Source organism: Manihot esculenta, chromosome 3 (assembly GCF_001659605.2).
Source record: "Manihot esculenta cultivar AM560-2 chromosome 3, M.esculenta_v8, whole genome shotgun sequence".
Lineage (NCBI taxonomy): Eukaryota > Viridiplantae > Streptophyta > Magnoliopsida > Malpighiales > Euphorbiaceae > Manihot > Manihot esculenta.
In genome coordinates this window covers 29553655-29567773 of record NC_035163.2, presented here as the reverse complement: position 1 = coordinate 29567773, position 14119 = coordinate 29553655, and the positions used below count along the sequence as shown (strand labels likewise).

General features: G+C 33.8%; 2 protein-coding genes across 7 annotated transcripts; one reads left to right on the top strand and one right to left on the bottom strand.

Annotated features, from left to right (window-relative positions):
• The first annotated feature begins 1720 nt into the window (after window positions 1-1720).
• Window positions 1721-3306, top strand: LOC110610282 (CBL-interacting serine/threonine-protein kinase 7). Its single transcript, XM_021750134.2, has one exon. It carries the CDS (start codon window positions 1780-1782, stop codon window positions 3061-3063), a length of 1284 nt encoding a protein of 427 aa, XP_021605826.1. The 5' UTR covers window positions 1721-1779; the 3' UTR covers window positions 3064-3306.
• A 1381-nt stretch (window positions 3307-4687) lies between these two features.
• On the bottom strand, window positions 4688-12628 carry LOC110611758 (acylamino-acid-releasing enzyme). Of its 6 annotated transcripts, none has more exons than XM_021752207.2 (18): window positions 12383-12628; window positions 11637-11812; window positions 11231-11540; window positions 10873-11097; window positions 10549-10767; window positions 10344-10418; window positions 9294-9432; window positions 8288-8439; window positions 8115-8197; window positions 7913-8034; window positions 7745-7823; window positions 6968-7145; window positions 6740-6800; window positions 6246-6368; window positions 5915-6112; window positions 5510-5578; window positions 5237-5313; window positions 4688-5145 (listed from the first exon to the last, which is right to left on the bottom strand). In XM_021752207.2, the coding sequence occupies exons 1-18, from the start codon at window positions 12535-12537 to the stop codon at window positions 5082-5084; spliced, it is 2505 nt and encodes an 834-aa protein (XP_021607899.1). In that variant the 5' UTR covers window positions 12538-12628; the 3' UTR covers window positions 4688-5081. The 6 variants fall into 6 exon arrangements, with proteins under 6 accessions (XP_021607899.1, XP_021607903.1, XP_021607902.1 ...); XM_021752211.2 differs by having other exon boundaries at window positions 11637-11789; window positions 12383-12522; XM_021752210.2 differs by having other exon boundaries at window positions 12312-12427.
• Window positions 12629-14119: the final 1491 nt, after the last annotated feature.

Sequence of the window (14119 nt, the reverse complement as noted above, 5' to 3'; positions counted from 1 at the left end):
TCAAATTTTTACAAAATTTTTAATTCCGGGATACAGTATTAATCAAATGATAATAATTTACTCATTGAATTGCTTTCTTTAGCCAACCAATTAAGCACTGAAGGTTTTCTGTATAAGTTATTTCAATGTTGGTATATTCCTGTAGTGGCCTGCCTGATTCTCACTACAAAACTCCAATTAACCAATAATGGGACCCCACCTAGAGTGGAGATTCTCTTGCTTGGGTTCGCTGTATGTTTAACAGCAAATTTAAATACTCCCTTTAAAAACTTGGAAAATATAATTAATTAAAATAAATAAAATTCTGTTATTCAATTAATAATTTAATGATAACTTAAATAATTTAAAATGAAGTCAACTAATTCATCATTATTTAGTTTCTTTTTTCTATGAAAAGGAGAAATTCGGTAAAAAAAAAGAATTTAAAAGGAAAAAAAATACATATATATAAATGGAACCACCGTGATTTGTTAACAAAACATGAATCTCAATAATGTTAACAGGTCACCGATGCATTTGACGTGGCACATCACCAGCCGTCCAACTCAACACAAAGTGACGCAATAACCATGGAAGAACATGACAATGAATGCCACCCCCGACTTCGTAGGTCACGCCACCCACCAATGAGTGAGACTGCAACCGTCATCAAGGACTTGCGACTCATAAAGTTACCAAAACGACCCTACAGTCAATACTTCCGTGAATACGACTCAAAGGTCAAACTACAACTACAGGTGCACAAGTAGCTCGTGAAAATTTCCTGGAAACTTAGAAACCGCCTTTTTATTTTCCAGTGGCTGCTTGGAATGCGCAATTAGAGTTCTCCAGAATCCTGCAAGGTGTAGCTATCAGAGAAAAATCTAATGGTCAGTTAGATTTTTCCTCATCCCCCCCTTAGTAAAATCACACAATTAACCTCGTTCAGCAAATAAAAATATATTATTTATTTGATAAATTTAAATATAAATATAAATTTCTATATTTTCAGTTTTTTATTAAAAACAGAAAATAGAAAGTGACCTTTTTATTATATTAAAATTTATAACAGAACACAGAGAAAAAGGCAAACATTTTTTAGAATATCTTTTGAGGAGAACGGACGGTGATTAGCAATTTTGTTTTGTTTAATTTGGTCGAATCATAGTAATTATGATGATTAATTGTGATTTGGTGAAGTGGTTGTCTCTTTCAATCACGTTTTTAAATATTTTTTTCGTCTTTCTTCTTTATGGTCTTCCACCTGTCAATTTTTTTTATTAATATTTCTATCAATTCATCATACTCCATTCAATAATTAAAATTATATTATTAATTTCATTTTAATTTTAAAAATTAATAGTATTTTTTTTCAAACAAATTAGCTTTAATTCCAATCCAGATATATGAATTCTATTTTAAAAAATAAATTATTGATTATATCATTATTAACTTTCGTATGAATATTCTCAATGTAATTTTAAATCTAAAATATTAATAAAAGGTTTAATTAAATTATGTGAGTGAAATAAAATTGTAAAACGGTGATCCAACGGTTAATAACATATTATCAATGATTCAAACGTCTAAACAGTCAATACAGCTAATAAGTACTTGATTCCTTGGTAGATTCTATAACAATCACAACTAAGGAGGGAGAATTTGGGAAAACAAAAAAAATCTAGCCAACCCTACGAGCCAACAAGCTGACTGCTCCGTCTCTTATATAAAACCCACCACTACAAATCACAGAAGCCTGTCCCGTGCAGAGTCCCTTGGGTTTCCTGCCACCCTCAGGCCATGGAACCATCACGGGCTCAGCCATCACCGCCGTCGCCCCTCCCCTTGAGGACCACCTCCTCCAGCATCCCCACCACCCTTCTTAACAGGTACGAACTCGGTAAATTATTGGGCCGCGGCAGCTTCGCCAAGGTTTACGCAGCTCGTTCTCTGACGGATGACAAGCTCGTAGCTATAAAGGTTATAGACAAAACGCGCATGGTGGACGCCGCCATGGAACCTCGGATACTTTGTGAGATTTCCGCCATGTGCCGCCTCAAGCACCATCCGAATATTCTTAAAATCCATGAGGTTATGGCCACCAGGACCAAAATTTACCTCGTGATTGAGCTGGCCTTGGGTGGCGAGCTCTTCTCCAAGGTTCTTCATCGTGTTAAACTCAAGGAATCTAAGGCTCGCCGCTACTTTCAACAGCTCGTGTCGGCTCTCCACTTTTGCCACCAGAACGGCGTAACTCACCGCGACCTCAAGCCTCAAAATCTCCTTCTCGACGAAAATGGTAATATAAAAGTATCCGATTTCGGTCTCTCGGCCTTGGCCGAGGCGCAGAAAGGCGATGTCCTTCAGACGGCTTGTGGGACGCCAGCTTTCACTGCGCCGGAGGTGATGGCACAGCGGGGATACGACGGTGCGAAAGCGGACGCGTGGTCTTGCGGGGTCATACTGTTCTTTCTACTATCAGCACAGCTGCCCTTCGATGATACGAATCTTGTAGCCATGTACAAGAAAATTCGTCGAAGAGAATATCAAATGCCTTCTCCAATCTCAAAATCAGCTAAATCTATCATAACTCGGCTTCTTGACCCAAATCCCAATACAAGAATGAGCATACAAGAACTAATGAATCATTCTTGGTTTCTGAAGAGTTATGAATTACCAACTCAAAATAGCATGTTCGAAACAGAACATACAAAATTCTGTAAATATGATCCTTCAAGTGTTAGTGCATTTGACATAATATCTTTATCTTCAGGGCTGGATCTCTCCGGCCTTTTTGATGTCACAAGTAGAAGAACGAAGAGCTTTACTTCAAGGGAGACGATGGAGAGAATGGCGGAGCGAGTGAGAGAGGTCGGCAGGCAATTGGGTTATAGAGTTGAGGAAGGAAAAGGTGGGGCAATTGGGTTGGGGAAAGGAAGGGTGGTTGTGGTGGTGGAGGCGGTGGAAGTAGCAGAGAAGTTACTGGTGGTGGAATTGAAGGTTGTGCAGGGCGGCGGTGTGGAATTTGGGGAGGCCCAGTGGGGAGAATTGAAGGATGGACTTCAAGATGTTGTTCTTCAATGACATAGCGATGCCATGTGAAAAGTGGAAGGGGAAGAGTACAGGGGACAATTCTTTAGTTTCAGCCTAGATGTTTAGTGTTAGGTTGGATCATTATCCTTTCTTATTACAAGTTTGTAAATGCAGTCTTGATTTAGTTGGATTGAGATTTGATTTTTGTTTGTGTTGTTTGATTTGGAATGATACAAAATCAAAATATGACTGCAAAATTATGTTCAGTAAATGAATAAGCGTTTAGTTGTGTAAGGTATCATCTAATTGTGAGCTTCAGTTGGTATATAAATCACACGTGACCAATAACATCATCATCAACCATGTCTGAGAATCTTGTTGCTTTCAGCTTATTAGTGGCCTGCTTTGATATTCCAAATTTCATTATATAGCTAGTTCAAAACTACAACTGTAAGTAGAATCAATCAGATTGTGTAGAAGCTCCTACCCTTTCCTTCGAAGTTCCCATTGCTTCTTTGAATCTGCCGTCCACCACATACAGCCCAACCACATTATGAAGTTCCCATTGCTTCTTTGAATCTGCCGTCCACCACATACAGCCCAACCACATTATGAAGCTTACAATAGCTAGTTTTCTCACATGTTTTGCAATTTGAATGCTTCTTCAAAACTCCCAAGTCTTTATACATGCATAACATCGTTCCAGAAGGAAAATTCATTTACATCCCCCCACCTTTTCTCTTCATTCATGTTCTCATAACAAATAATATCTCCCCTTTCTTGACCATAGATCGCTCAGTTTACATATCTATCACGCAATTTAAAGAATGTATAACAGGATTCACATCTGATGATTTGTCTAGTTTGTCCATTTGATGTGTTTCTCCAAATAGCTAATTTAGTTTCGAATAATTTAAATAATTTTTTAATACATAATTTTCATTTCAAATAAAAAAATAATTATTAAAAAATAAATATTAATGGCACTTTTTTTTTTGTTTTGGAAATTTTAAAAGTCATTAGAGAAAGAAGAATGAATCATTATATCTATACTTAGGAAGGAGAAGATTATGAAAATAAAAATTTTATATATTGAAAAGGAAAACAATTGTCATCTACCAGCGCAAAAAATATTCCTCATAATCTCCTAATTAAAAGAAAATACCTCCTTTTTTGTGTTGCTAATATGAATAAACAAAAAAATTTATTTTAATACTTAGGCCCAAGTTTTATTGCTTTTAACCCTTTGCTTGAATTATGCTTCAAACTCGGCGTTAAATTGCTGCTTTCTTGTGGGGCCAGAATTATTTAATTTCAAAATCTTATCGCTTTTATCACTCCTCCATCCTCGTACCACTGACAATGCATATAGGGGTTGTTGAACCCGGCTGTGGGTTGGACACTCCATCCCCTCCCCTACCCCTTATTGGAAAAAAAAAAAAAATGTCCATCACATAATTTTATTTTCTTTACTTTTCCATAATAAAAAAAAATAATTTTTTTATTAACTTTTTAAATATATCCATCTTAAAAATATTAAATTTTATTAAATATTAAAAAATATTATTATTTTAAAAATAAATAGTTAAATAGAATTATAATAATTCATTTATATATAATGTAAAAAATAATAATAATTTTATGACAATAAAATAAAAATATAAAAAAAAAATTATGAAACGAAATGGAGTATTATTTATTTAAAAAGCCACTTAGCAAGGCCACATTCATCTGAAACTTGGCCTGCAAATGACCTTAGTCATGCTAAAATGAAGTACATCAGGAACTGAAATTCACAAACTGAGGTACAATAAATAGGCTTAGATCAAGCAATAACCACATAACCACAAGAGACGGACTGAAAGAATCCTGAGAAGCAACGAAACCCAGCAAGTCAGTTCAGGTAGTCTTTGTTCTTCAAATTTTAAGAATGATAAATCTTCCATGCTGGATAACGGAGCTGAGAGAACACCCTCAAGATCAAGGTTTTACGAGTGGATTTCATCTTTAAATATCTTTAGGACCAATAATGGGTTTAGAATCCGCAGGCATTACCCAATCTGATATGTTCACTTACAGTATTTCTTGAACCACACCCCTATATTGAGGAAGCTTTCAAAGTCTGACTGCGGCCTGCAGAAAAAAGAAGACGCATTGAGCTTCGTCTGAAACATTGATGAATTTTGAAATATGCCCAAACAGCATTTGAGGCTCATGTTTTTACCTATCAATTCCATGAATATCATTGGGAAACATGAGGATTTTGACCTCTACTCCTTTCTCTTTCAATGCCCTTGCATACTGCACATACAAACATCAAATGCATTAACTTCGCTGTATTATTAATGATAACATTTATACAGAAAATTCCCACCAATTCAGGTCTCAGATTTTTCAATCATGTTATCATTCCTCAGTCAGAAACAGTTATCACTACCAAAAGAACTAAAATAAATTGTCTGCTGTAGATCATACTTGGAAAGGGTAAATATCTTACTTGCAAGCCATTAGACATTGGAACACGGAGATCCTGGGCACCTATAAGAAAGATGGTTGGTGTTTTGACCTGTAGAATCATCAATCATAGTTCAACGGCAAAGATCTTCTTCAAGGTATGAAAGCTTAGTCCCACCATGCACCAGATATGATTGCAGGTTTTGAATCTAGATATTATAGCCTCTCAAGTCAAGTCGTCCAGCAGCATTGAATAGTTATTCTTGCAAATTCATTTCACAGATTGCGATGCAACCATATATGTTTGATAAGTTATTTTTCTAGTTCATTTTATTTGGATTAGAACATACTGCGCTGCTTTTTTTTTTTTTTGGTTGGCCTCGGTGCTTCTACCAAAAGCCCCAAAATCAGCAGTAAAATACTATACTAGAAAACCTGTTTAGAGTACCTTTCCAATGTGTGATATGGGGGACTTGCTATAAAAGAGACGCAGGTCCTCAGCTGAAGGTGCTTCTGTGAATTTATGTTTCCCATCAAGCCCATAAGTTTCCACATAGCACCAATCAGGAATGTCTGTTGTACCAACCATTGATGCGAGATTACAAACAGGATTTCTCGCAGCTGCTGCAACAAACTTATCAGGTGCCTGCAGAAAGTTATAAAGAAATATCCTCCATTCAGAACACATCCATGGAATATCACAAGCCTTCTCATCCAGTCTACTACATGCATTGACCATCGTTAACACAACAGAATTATCATGTTAGAAACCATTGCACCTGGCCAATTAAGTGTGTTGTGAGAAAGCCGCCATGGGAACCACCAAGCACAGCTATGCTAGAGGGGCTAGCAAGACCCATGTCAATGACATGATCTATAGCTGTAAGTACATCATTGACATCCTGTGGATAAAGAGCTAATGTTAAAAGTCTGAATGAAATGGTTTAGCACAAAATCTGCTATATCATTTAAACATATAATTATGGGCTTTACCATATAAAAGATTGGAGGCGGGAAAAATTGCAAGCATGCAGAGATTAAGAACAATAAAGAAAAAATAAATGGAAGATAAATAGGAAAGAAGTAAAAGATAAGAGAGAGAGAAGTGGAGAAACTACAAAGGTACCCCCTCAAACTCAGCAGAAAAAAGGGACTCTTTCAAAGAATTATAACCTAATGTGATGCAAATAAGCCTCAACTTCAACTTTAACAAAACTACTAAATCAAATCGCATTATTAAGCATGCATCGCAAACTAGATAGAGAGCGAGCACCTGGGATCCGATTTTTCCTGGAAGAGATTGCAATGCTTCCTCACCAAATCCTATTGAACCTCTGAGATCAATTACTGTTAGCAAAATGCTTCAAAGAATATCAATGCATAATTTCATTCACAAATGGAAGACAGCCTTTGCTAGACCACAATAAAAATGTGATTCAGCAGAGTACAGCATACATTCAGCTTGAAGGTTGTAAAGGTTAAGTTCAAAGCTTCCTCTAACCTGTAATTTACAATCAATAAGCTATAACCTATTGAAGAGAGAAATGCCAAAGACTTTGAGAAGCTTGACAATGAGGCAGAATGCGGGCCTCCATGAAGCATTACTATTAGTGGATCACAAACACCATTCTTCTTAGAATTGGAAGACACAAATATAGCTTCAAAAGGTTTGCTAGAACCTGAGAAGAAAGGCACACAGGTCTCCAATCAATTTTATCAAAACAGAAACATATGATGCACATAATTCATATCCTCATATATGATAAATAATTTATTTTATAATAAAACATGTTCATCCAATTTGCTGCAAGATGGACTAATACTTGAGGAATATGTGAGAATCTCAGAAGCAGATTTTGAGAATATGAAGGAAAAGTTCCATTTTGTCTCTCATACAGTTCATGAATTTAATTTTCACCATACTTCTCTTTAAAACAATGTTTAGAGATAAACTGAAAATCATTAATAAATTCAGATTACGCATGTTTCTGTACCTAACTTGCTTTCACACAAAACAACTGCAATAAACATCCCATTTTACTCCATAATGGACTAATATACACATGCAATATCTTTCTATCTTGAGGGGATTTTATCTCAACAGTCCACCTTTACACAAAAGTTGTGATAACCAAATACTTAGTACTACCGTCACAATCAATTGAGACATAAAGTAGTCAGAAGGCTATAGGAAATAGACAACCAGGAGTTGTCTGAGAGGGGAATCTGTTTTCTACTGGTTGGTTGAAAAAAACAAAGCTCATATTTCTTGTTATACCTTTTGTCAGGCAAGTGGAAACATCCTTGATTGGGATCTTCAGTATATCAAACTGCCGAGATGAAAGCAAGGATCTTACCTGTACCAAGAGGAGGCTCTGCCATTAAAAACAATAATCTATAGAGTGATGAGCAAATGCAGTAGATAGGAAAGCCCAGTAATAGAAACCTTCTCAGAGCATCTGAATATTGGGCTTGAAATATTTAACCAATTCCATGCTGCATTTGTAGTTGCTTTCTCAACAAGACAACCATATCTGATCTCAGGCAAATCAACTGGACTGCTAGATACTGGCATAAGGAAAAAAAGGAAATCTTTTATTTCAACTCCCTTCACTTTCAAATAATAGATTAGGAGCATTGGGTTCTACCAGCAATAACGTTGTCCCCATCAAGAGCAAGAAGATTCCAAGAAAACTTTGAGTCAGCAGGACTAATGCGTTTTACATCCCCACTGTAGTTTGATAATCATATCATGAATCAAATATGAAAAAGATTACAAAGATCATTAAAAAAAAAGAGACAGACAGCTATTAAAATTTACTTTAACACATTCACAGAAATTAAAACTTGACTGCTGCCCCATACTGAAGATAAAATCATAGAGCACCCATCAGAAAGCCAGGGATTTCTAAGGAATTCTGAACAATAAAGCCCAGGGAAACAACCATCCTCTGAGCACTGCACAACAGGAATCTGCAAGGATGATAGAAGAAAATTCTCAGTACAACTAGACAATAAATATGATAACAGAAGGACGAGAAAAGCTGAAGAGAAGAAACATATGTGATATGACATTATTGATTTCCATAGTTTTTTATCCTTAAATAGAAAATGAAGACAATCCCAAGAAAGGTTCAACTTATTGTTTTGTTTTCCTTGGTTATTGTTTAACTTAATTGAATAAGCTAGTCATATCTTAATTTAATAGAACAAGGTAGTCATTAAAACAATAATAAAAAAGAGACAAATTCCCAAGTCGAATTCATCACATTTTCCAATCAATGAGTTAAAACGGTTCTTCCTTGTCATTCAGTTAAATGATCATATTTCTAGCATCTCCAATGCCTACCGGCATGGCAAGGTTGCATCACCTCCGTCCCTATAAGTTGTTCACTACAATAGAGAATTCAAAAGTGCTTGATTTATATCCATTACATAATTTCAGGGAGAACGAATTGTTACTGATTGGTCATTTATGATCTTGTTGGTTAATATGAATATCAGTGATTAAAACATGCAGATTGCTAGGTAGAGATATAGTACATTTAACATCCCATTAAAATAATTATATAAAGAAAAATCTTTCCCTCCTAAATCTGAAAAAGTAAAAGGACAAGCAAAGAAAGTATCTGGTTCTGATTACTTTGTTAAGTGAGCTCATAAGAGGGCCATTGTGGCAATTTAAATGCTTAACTAAACATTTCACAAGGAAATAAATGTTTGTAACTTCTCACACATGCATAACCACGCAGTTACACATGAAATGAGTAATTTTAAACTTGCCAACAGAATCACCAAATTTAGATTGAAGGCAATGAAGAGCTCACCACATCAACAATTTTCGCAGGTGAACTCAATTGTCCATTAACCGGCCAATCAATTTTATGGAGTGATTCTGTTGCTGAATGCGCCCCAGAATCTACAGAACTTTTAGCAGACAAGAACACAAGGAACCTTCCATCTGGGCTGGATATGAAAAGTTCACAAAATAATAATGTTATCAGCTACAAGGGTTTTGGCTAACTTTTATGCAATTTTAACAGCCACATGCATGATGAAAAATGCAAATTGTATATATTAAGTCTGCTAAATACTGTTTAAATTGTACATAGATTATATTTGCAAGTTATTCATTCTTACACTTTCCAATTACACCACTCGAGTGCTCAATGGTTATGAAGGATATACAGAACATGTGGATAATTAGTTGATATGCCAACACTTTAGAGTTAGTGAAGCCACATTTCACATAATTTCCAACAAATAACGACTTGCTAAGATTCAATACACCTGCACAAGCATGTGCAAAAGAACTCCACGACACACATATTCACACACATACACACACACACACAAATGCAAACATGCAAGAAAATTAGTCTAATATTGAATCTCAGAGTTATGTGAATGGTCCTTCCATAAAAGAAAATTTGTAGGCAGAAATTTTTTAACTATAATCAAAGACGGAAATCCCATAAATCTGTTTGCTTAGAATACAGTGGGCACAGAGAAAGAAAGAGAAAAACAAGTGTAGTGTGTCAAACAATAACTGGGCCAAAACTAATGTCAAACAACTAGAAAACAAAAAATTCCACTATATTTATACATAAGCAAGATAGTGTCCCTCAAATTGAAAACAGGACATGGAACAAAAACTACATATAAGATCTATTCCAGGCTAAGGATTTAGGAGAAATACAATGTTCCAGAAAAGTTACATTTGGTGCAGCTACAGATATTCCTGAAAAAATTCTTTTTTTCAACAGCTGAAGGAACGCACTTCAAGGGTTATAAGTATGACACCTTGAAATGGATTGAGAAGGATAAGATTTATAGTCTACAGTGCATCCCCAAAACCAAGCCTCTGAGTGGCATACCTGAACAAGGGATAGAAGGCGCTGCTTATGCTTTGAGTGAGGTTGAGCACCTGTGAACCTTCAATAGGACTATCTCTGGAAGATTGAAACAAATAAAGAATTGGATCCATACCATAGTTAGAATAAACAACCTCCTAAAGACATTATTTACAGGCAGAAAAAAGAAATATAATAAATAACATAAGCACTACAAAAAAGATCCCACTTGAGTTCAAATGCATCAGCCTCTGATTTGTACACTGGTGCTTGAACTGCATATAGTGCACAGGGCCTATTGTAGCAGTATTTTATGCCAAGCTTTCTTGGATCTGATGACCAACCCACAAAAACTAAATACCGGCTTGGGCCTTCAGTTGACGGAGCCCACACAACTTGGCCAACACTCAAAGACTTTGCAATTCCTTTAACAGACTGTATTTCTCCACTGTTGCACGGTAAGGCAAGTTCAAATTATGGATTGGATATCCAAAGAAATATGATCTTTTGCCTAGTCATAGAACTAGGGAAAACAAAGATAGAAGCACAACACCTTCTGGTACTAATGACAAAGAGAGCAGGCTGCTTTTTCCCTGCATAGGTCTCCCCCCAATCCTCCTCCCATTCCCCTTGACCTTTCCAGCTGCCACTGTCCTTATCCGTGGATGCACTGCCTTTTCTGTAGCCCAGACCACTGAACACAGGCTTGGAGGGAGATGGTTCCTCAGCAACATAAGCAATGAGAGTTTCATCAGAGTTCCAAGATATTCCCTCAAACCTATAAAATAAAAAGGTATTCCATATTTTGAGGTTCCATTCCAAAGACATACTTGTGAAAATGTATCAACAGCATAATAGCAAATACTCAATGGAGCCACCAGTGGAAAAAATAGATTCACATGATCACTCACCATCCATCAGTATATACTGAACCATGAACAGATTGTGGGATGTGGAATTCCTTTTCTACCTGTCCTTGGCCCCAGATTTCAAATCGAGTCGGAGATTCATTTTCAGGATTCCGAATTACAAGAAGCTTTGAACCTGATGGTGATGGAACTGTTGTAGACACACCTCCCATCTCAATGGGAAACTGGGCCCACTGAAAGTTCACAGCACTGTTACTTTCTTTTGAAATTCTAGCTGATAGAATGAATTTCCTCCTTTTATTAGCCAATAGATTTGCCTGGCTAATAGAAAACATTGCCTGGGAGCCCATTCCTGCATGCATTGGCTTTTTCCCAAATAATTAAATGTATAGAAAAAAAGAAACAGGAATAGAGGAGAAATGCAAAGTTAGAAAATCACAAGTCATACCGCTGTTAGACTTAAAAGTCCACGCCTTGTCAATACTGGAGATACTTGTGAACTCTTGAAGCAGCTTGGACTGGGAAGCATACTCTTCCTCAGTACTCGCATCCAATCCCAGTGGCAATTCCTTTGGCGAGGCATCTTTTGAAGCATCCATGGCTGAAATAGCTAAAGATCTTTTACTGCAAATAAAAAAGAAAGTAAACTCAAAATAACAAAAATAACGAATATTGAACTGGGTTGGGCACGTTAAAAATGAAGACGTGTCTCAAAATCAGAAACAAAACCATCAATTCGTAGTAAAGAAAGAGTAACAGAAGCATACGAAAAAGACTTGAGACGATCATCCAACAAGTTCTTCTTCACACAAAATATAACAAAAAGCACGTTCCAGTGAGTAGAAGTTGAAAGAAATATACACAGACTACCAGCTGGTACAAGAACAAGCACATTCAGTACAGTTACTGGATTTTAACCAACTTTTTAAGAATCTTTCTTGTACATGAAACTAAACCCATCTAATTTTCCCTTGAATAAGATATGAAAATTCACTCACCATCAAAATAGCATTGGCAGTTCTTTTTTCCAATATTAATCACCATGAAGAAAATCAATTTGAAAAAAAAAAAAGTCAACGGAAAATAGGGATTGAAATAAAAAGGAAGAAAATAGATAATTTACCTAAACAGAAACAAGTTTCTAAGAACAAATTGAACTGAATGCAATGAAGAGGAAAGATATGGATTGCTTACGTGAGTAAAGGAATAGGATTGGGAGCTCTAAGCGAAACAGTGATAGTGGGCGAGTGAGAAGATAAAAAGAGAGGGAACAAATTCGGAAGAAAATTAGCGCAAGAGGACCAATCACAGCTTCTCATGCAATTGTGTATCAGGTATCGTCTTGCCATTTGGAGAATCCGTCGTCTCTAGATATCTTCTATTCGCCCACAGAGCTGGGCCTAAGCATGTTGACCTTTTTTTTTTTCGTTAAGGCATGGTGGTTGTTGAAGCATCACGGTTAAAAATGTTAAGGCGTATGAAAGCCCCATAATCGTTAAAATTGAAAGACATTGGGCCGAGAAAATGGCCATGTGATCACGTTACCCTAAATGATTTTAATTGATGTAATTTAAGTGTTTAATAAATTATACTTAATTGCAGTTGGTATTAAAATATTAATAAAAATATATATTAATTTATTATATAACAAATATAAAAATATCAATTTATTATATAATATATATAATAATAAATAAATAATATTTAATTTTTTGAAATGTTTAATTTTTTTTTATTTATATATAATTTTTATTATATAATAATAAATATTATAATTAGTTTAATTATTATTTATAATAGTTTAATTTATATTATGTATTATAATTCTAAATAATTTATTAAATAAAAATTTTAATTTTAAAATATTATAATTAATAAATTATAAAAAATAATATGTCAAATTTAATCTGATGTTCAATTTCTATTTAAAAAAATATATAATTTAATAAAAAATAAAATTACAATAATTATCAGATTAAAAATAAATTTAAAATTATATTTAATTTAAAATATAACTGATAGATGTTACATCAACGGTCTACGATGCTGTTCCGTTGTTAATTGTATTTAACTGCTAAACCAAATACTCTTTAAATATGAATTTATTTATTTATCGATCATTTAATTTTTTGAAAATTTGTTACAGACTTAATTGGACTGTTCGGTTATTAATTGTATTTAACTGTTAAATTAAATACTCTTTAAATATGAATTTATTTTTATTATATTATTTTATTTAGATCCTCTTATTCTTAAAAAATAATAATAAAATTAATTTTTTTATTAATCTAATTAAATAAAACTTTAATATGTTTAAATTTAATAAATTAAATTATATTTTTACTGGATATAATATTAATTAAATTATTATTAGATTAATATAATTATATTAAATTTAAATTTATTAAATTATACCTCACTTCTACTAAATATAAATATATCCTCAATTAATTATCTAAATATAAATATTACGTTAACCCCTTAAATATAAATTTTGTATTTTTAACTACACACTTTAGCCTATATCATAAAGAGAAAATTACTATATAATTTTTGTAATATGATAAAATTAATTAATTAATTAATTAATTTCTTAATTTTAAAAATATATTAAATTTTTCTAAAATTTTAAAAAATAATACTAATTAATCACAGCCATTAATTTTAAACTAATTTTGTGATATTTAATACTTTGTTATAAAATTTATGTAACTGAAAATATTGAAAAAGCATATTAATGGTATACTTGCCGTTAAATTTTTTTTTTCTCCTATAATTAGATTTAACTTTTTCATTTAGTATGATTTATTTTAAAAAAATAATTCAAATAAATTCTTATAAAGTTATATATAATTATAATTTTTTTAAATGAATGTTTTTAAAATAAAAAATAATTGAATTATTTGATTATAAATAAATTGTTAAAAAAAA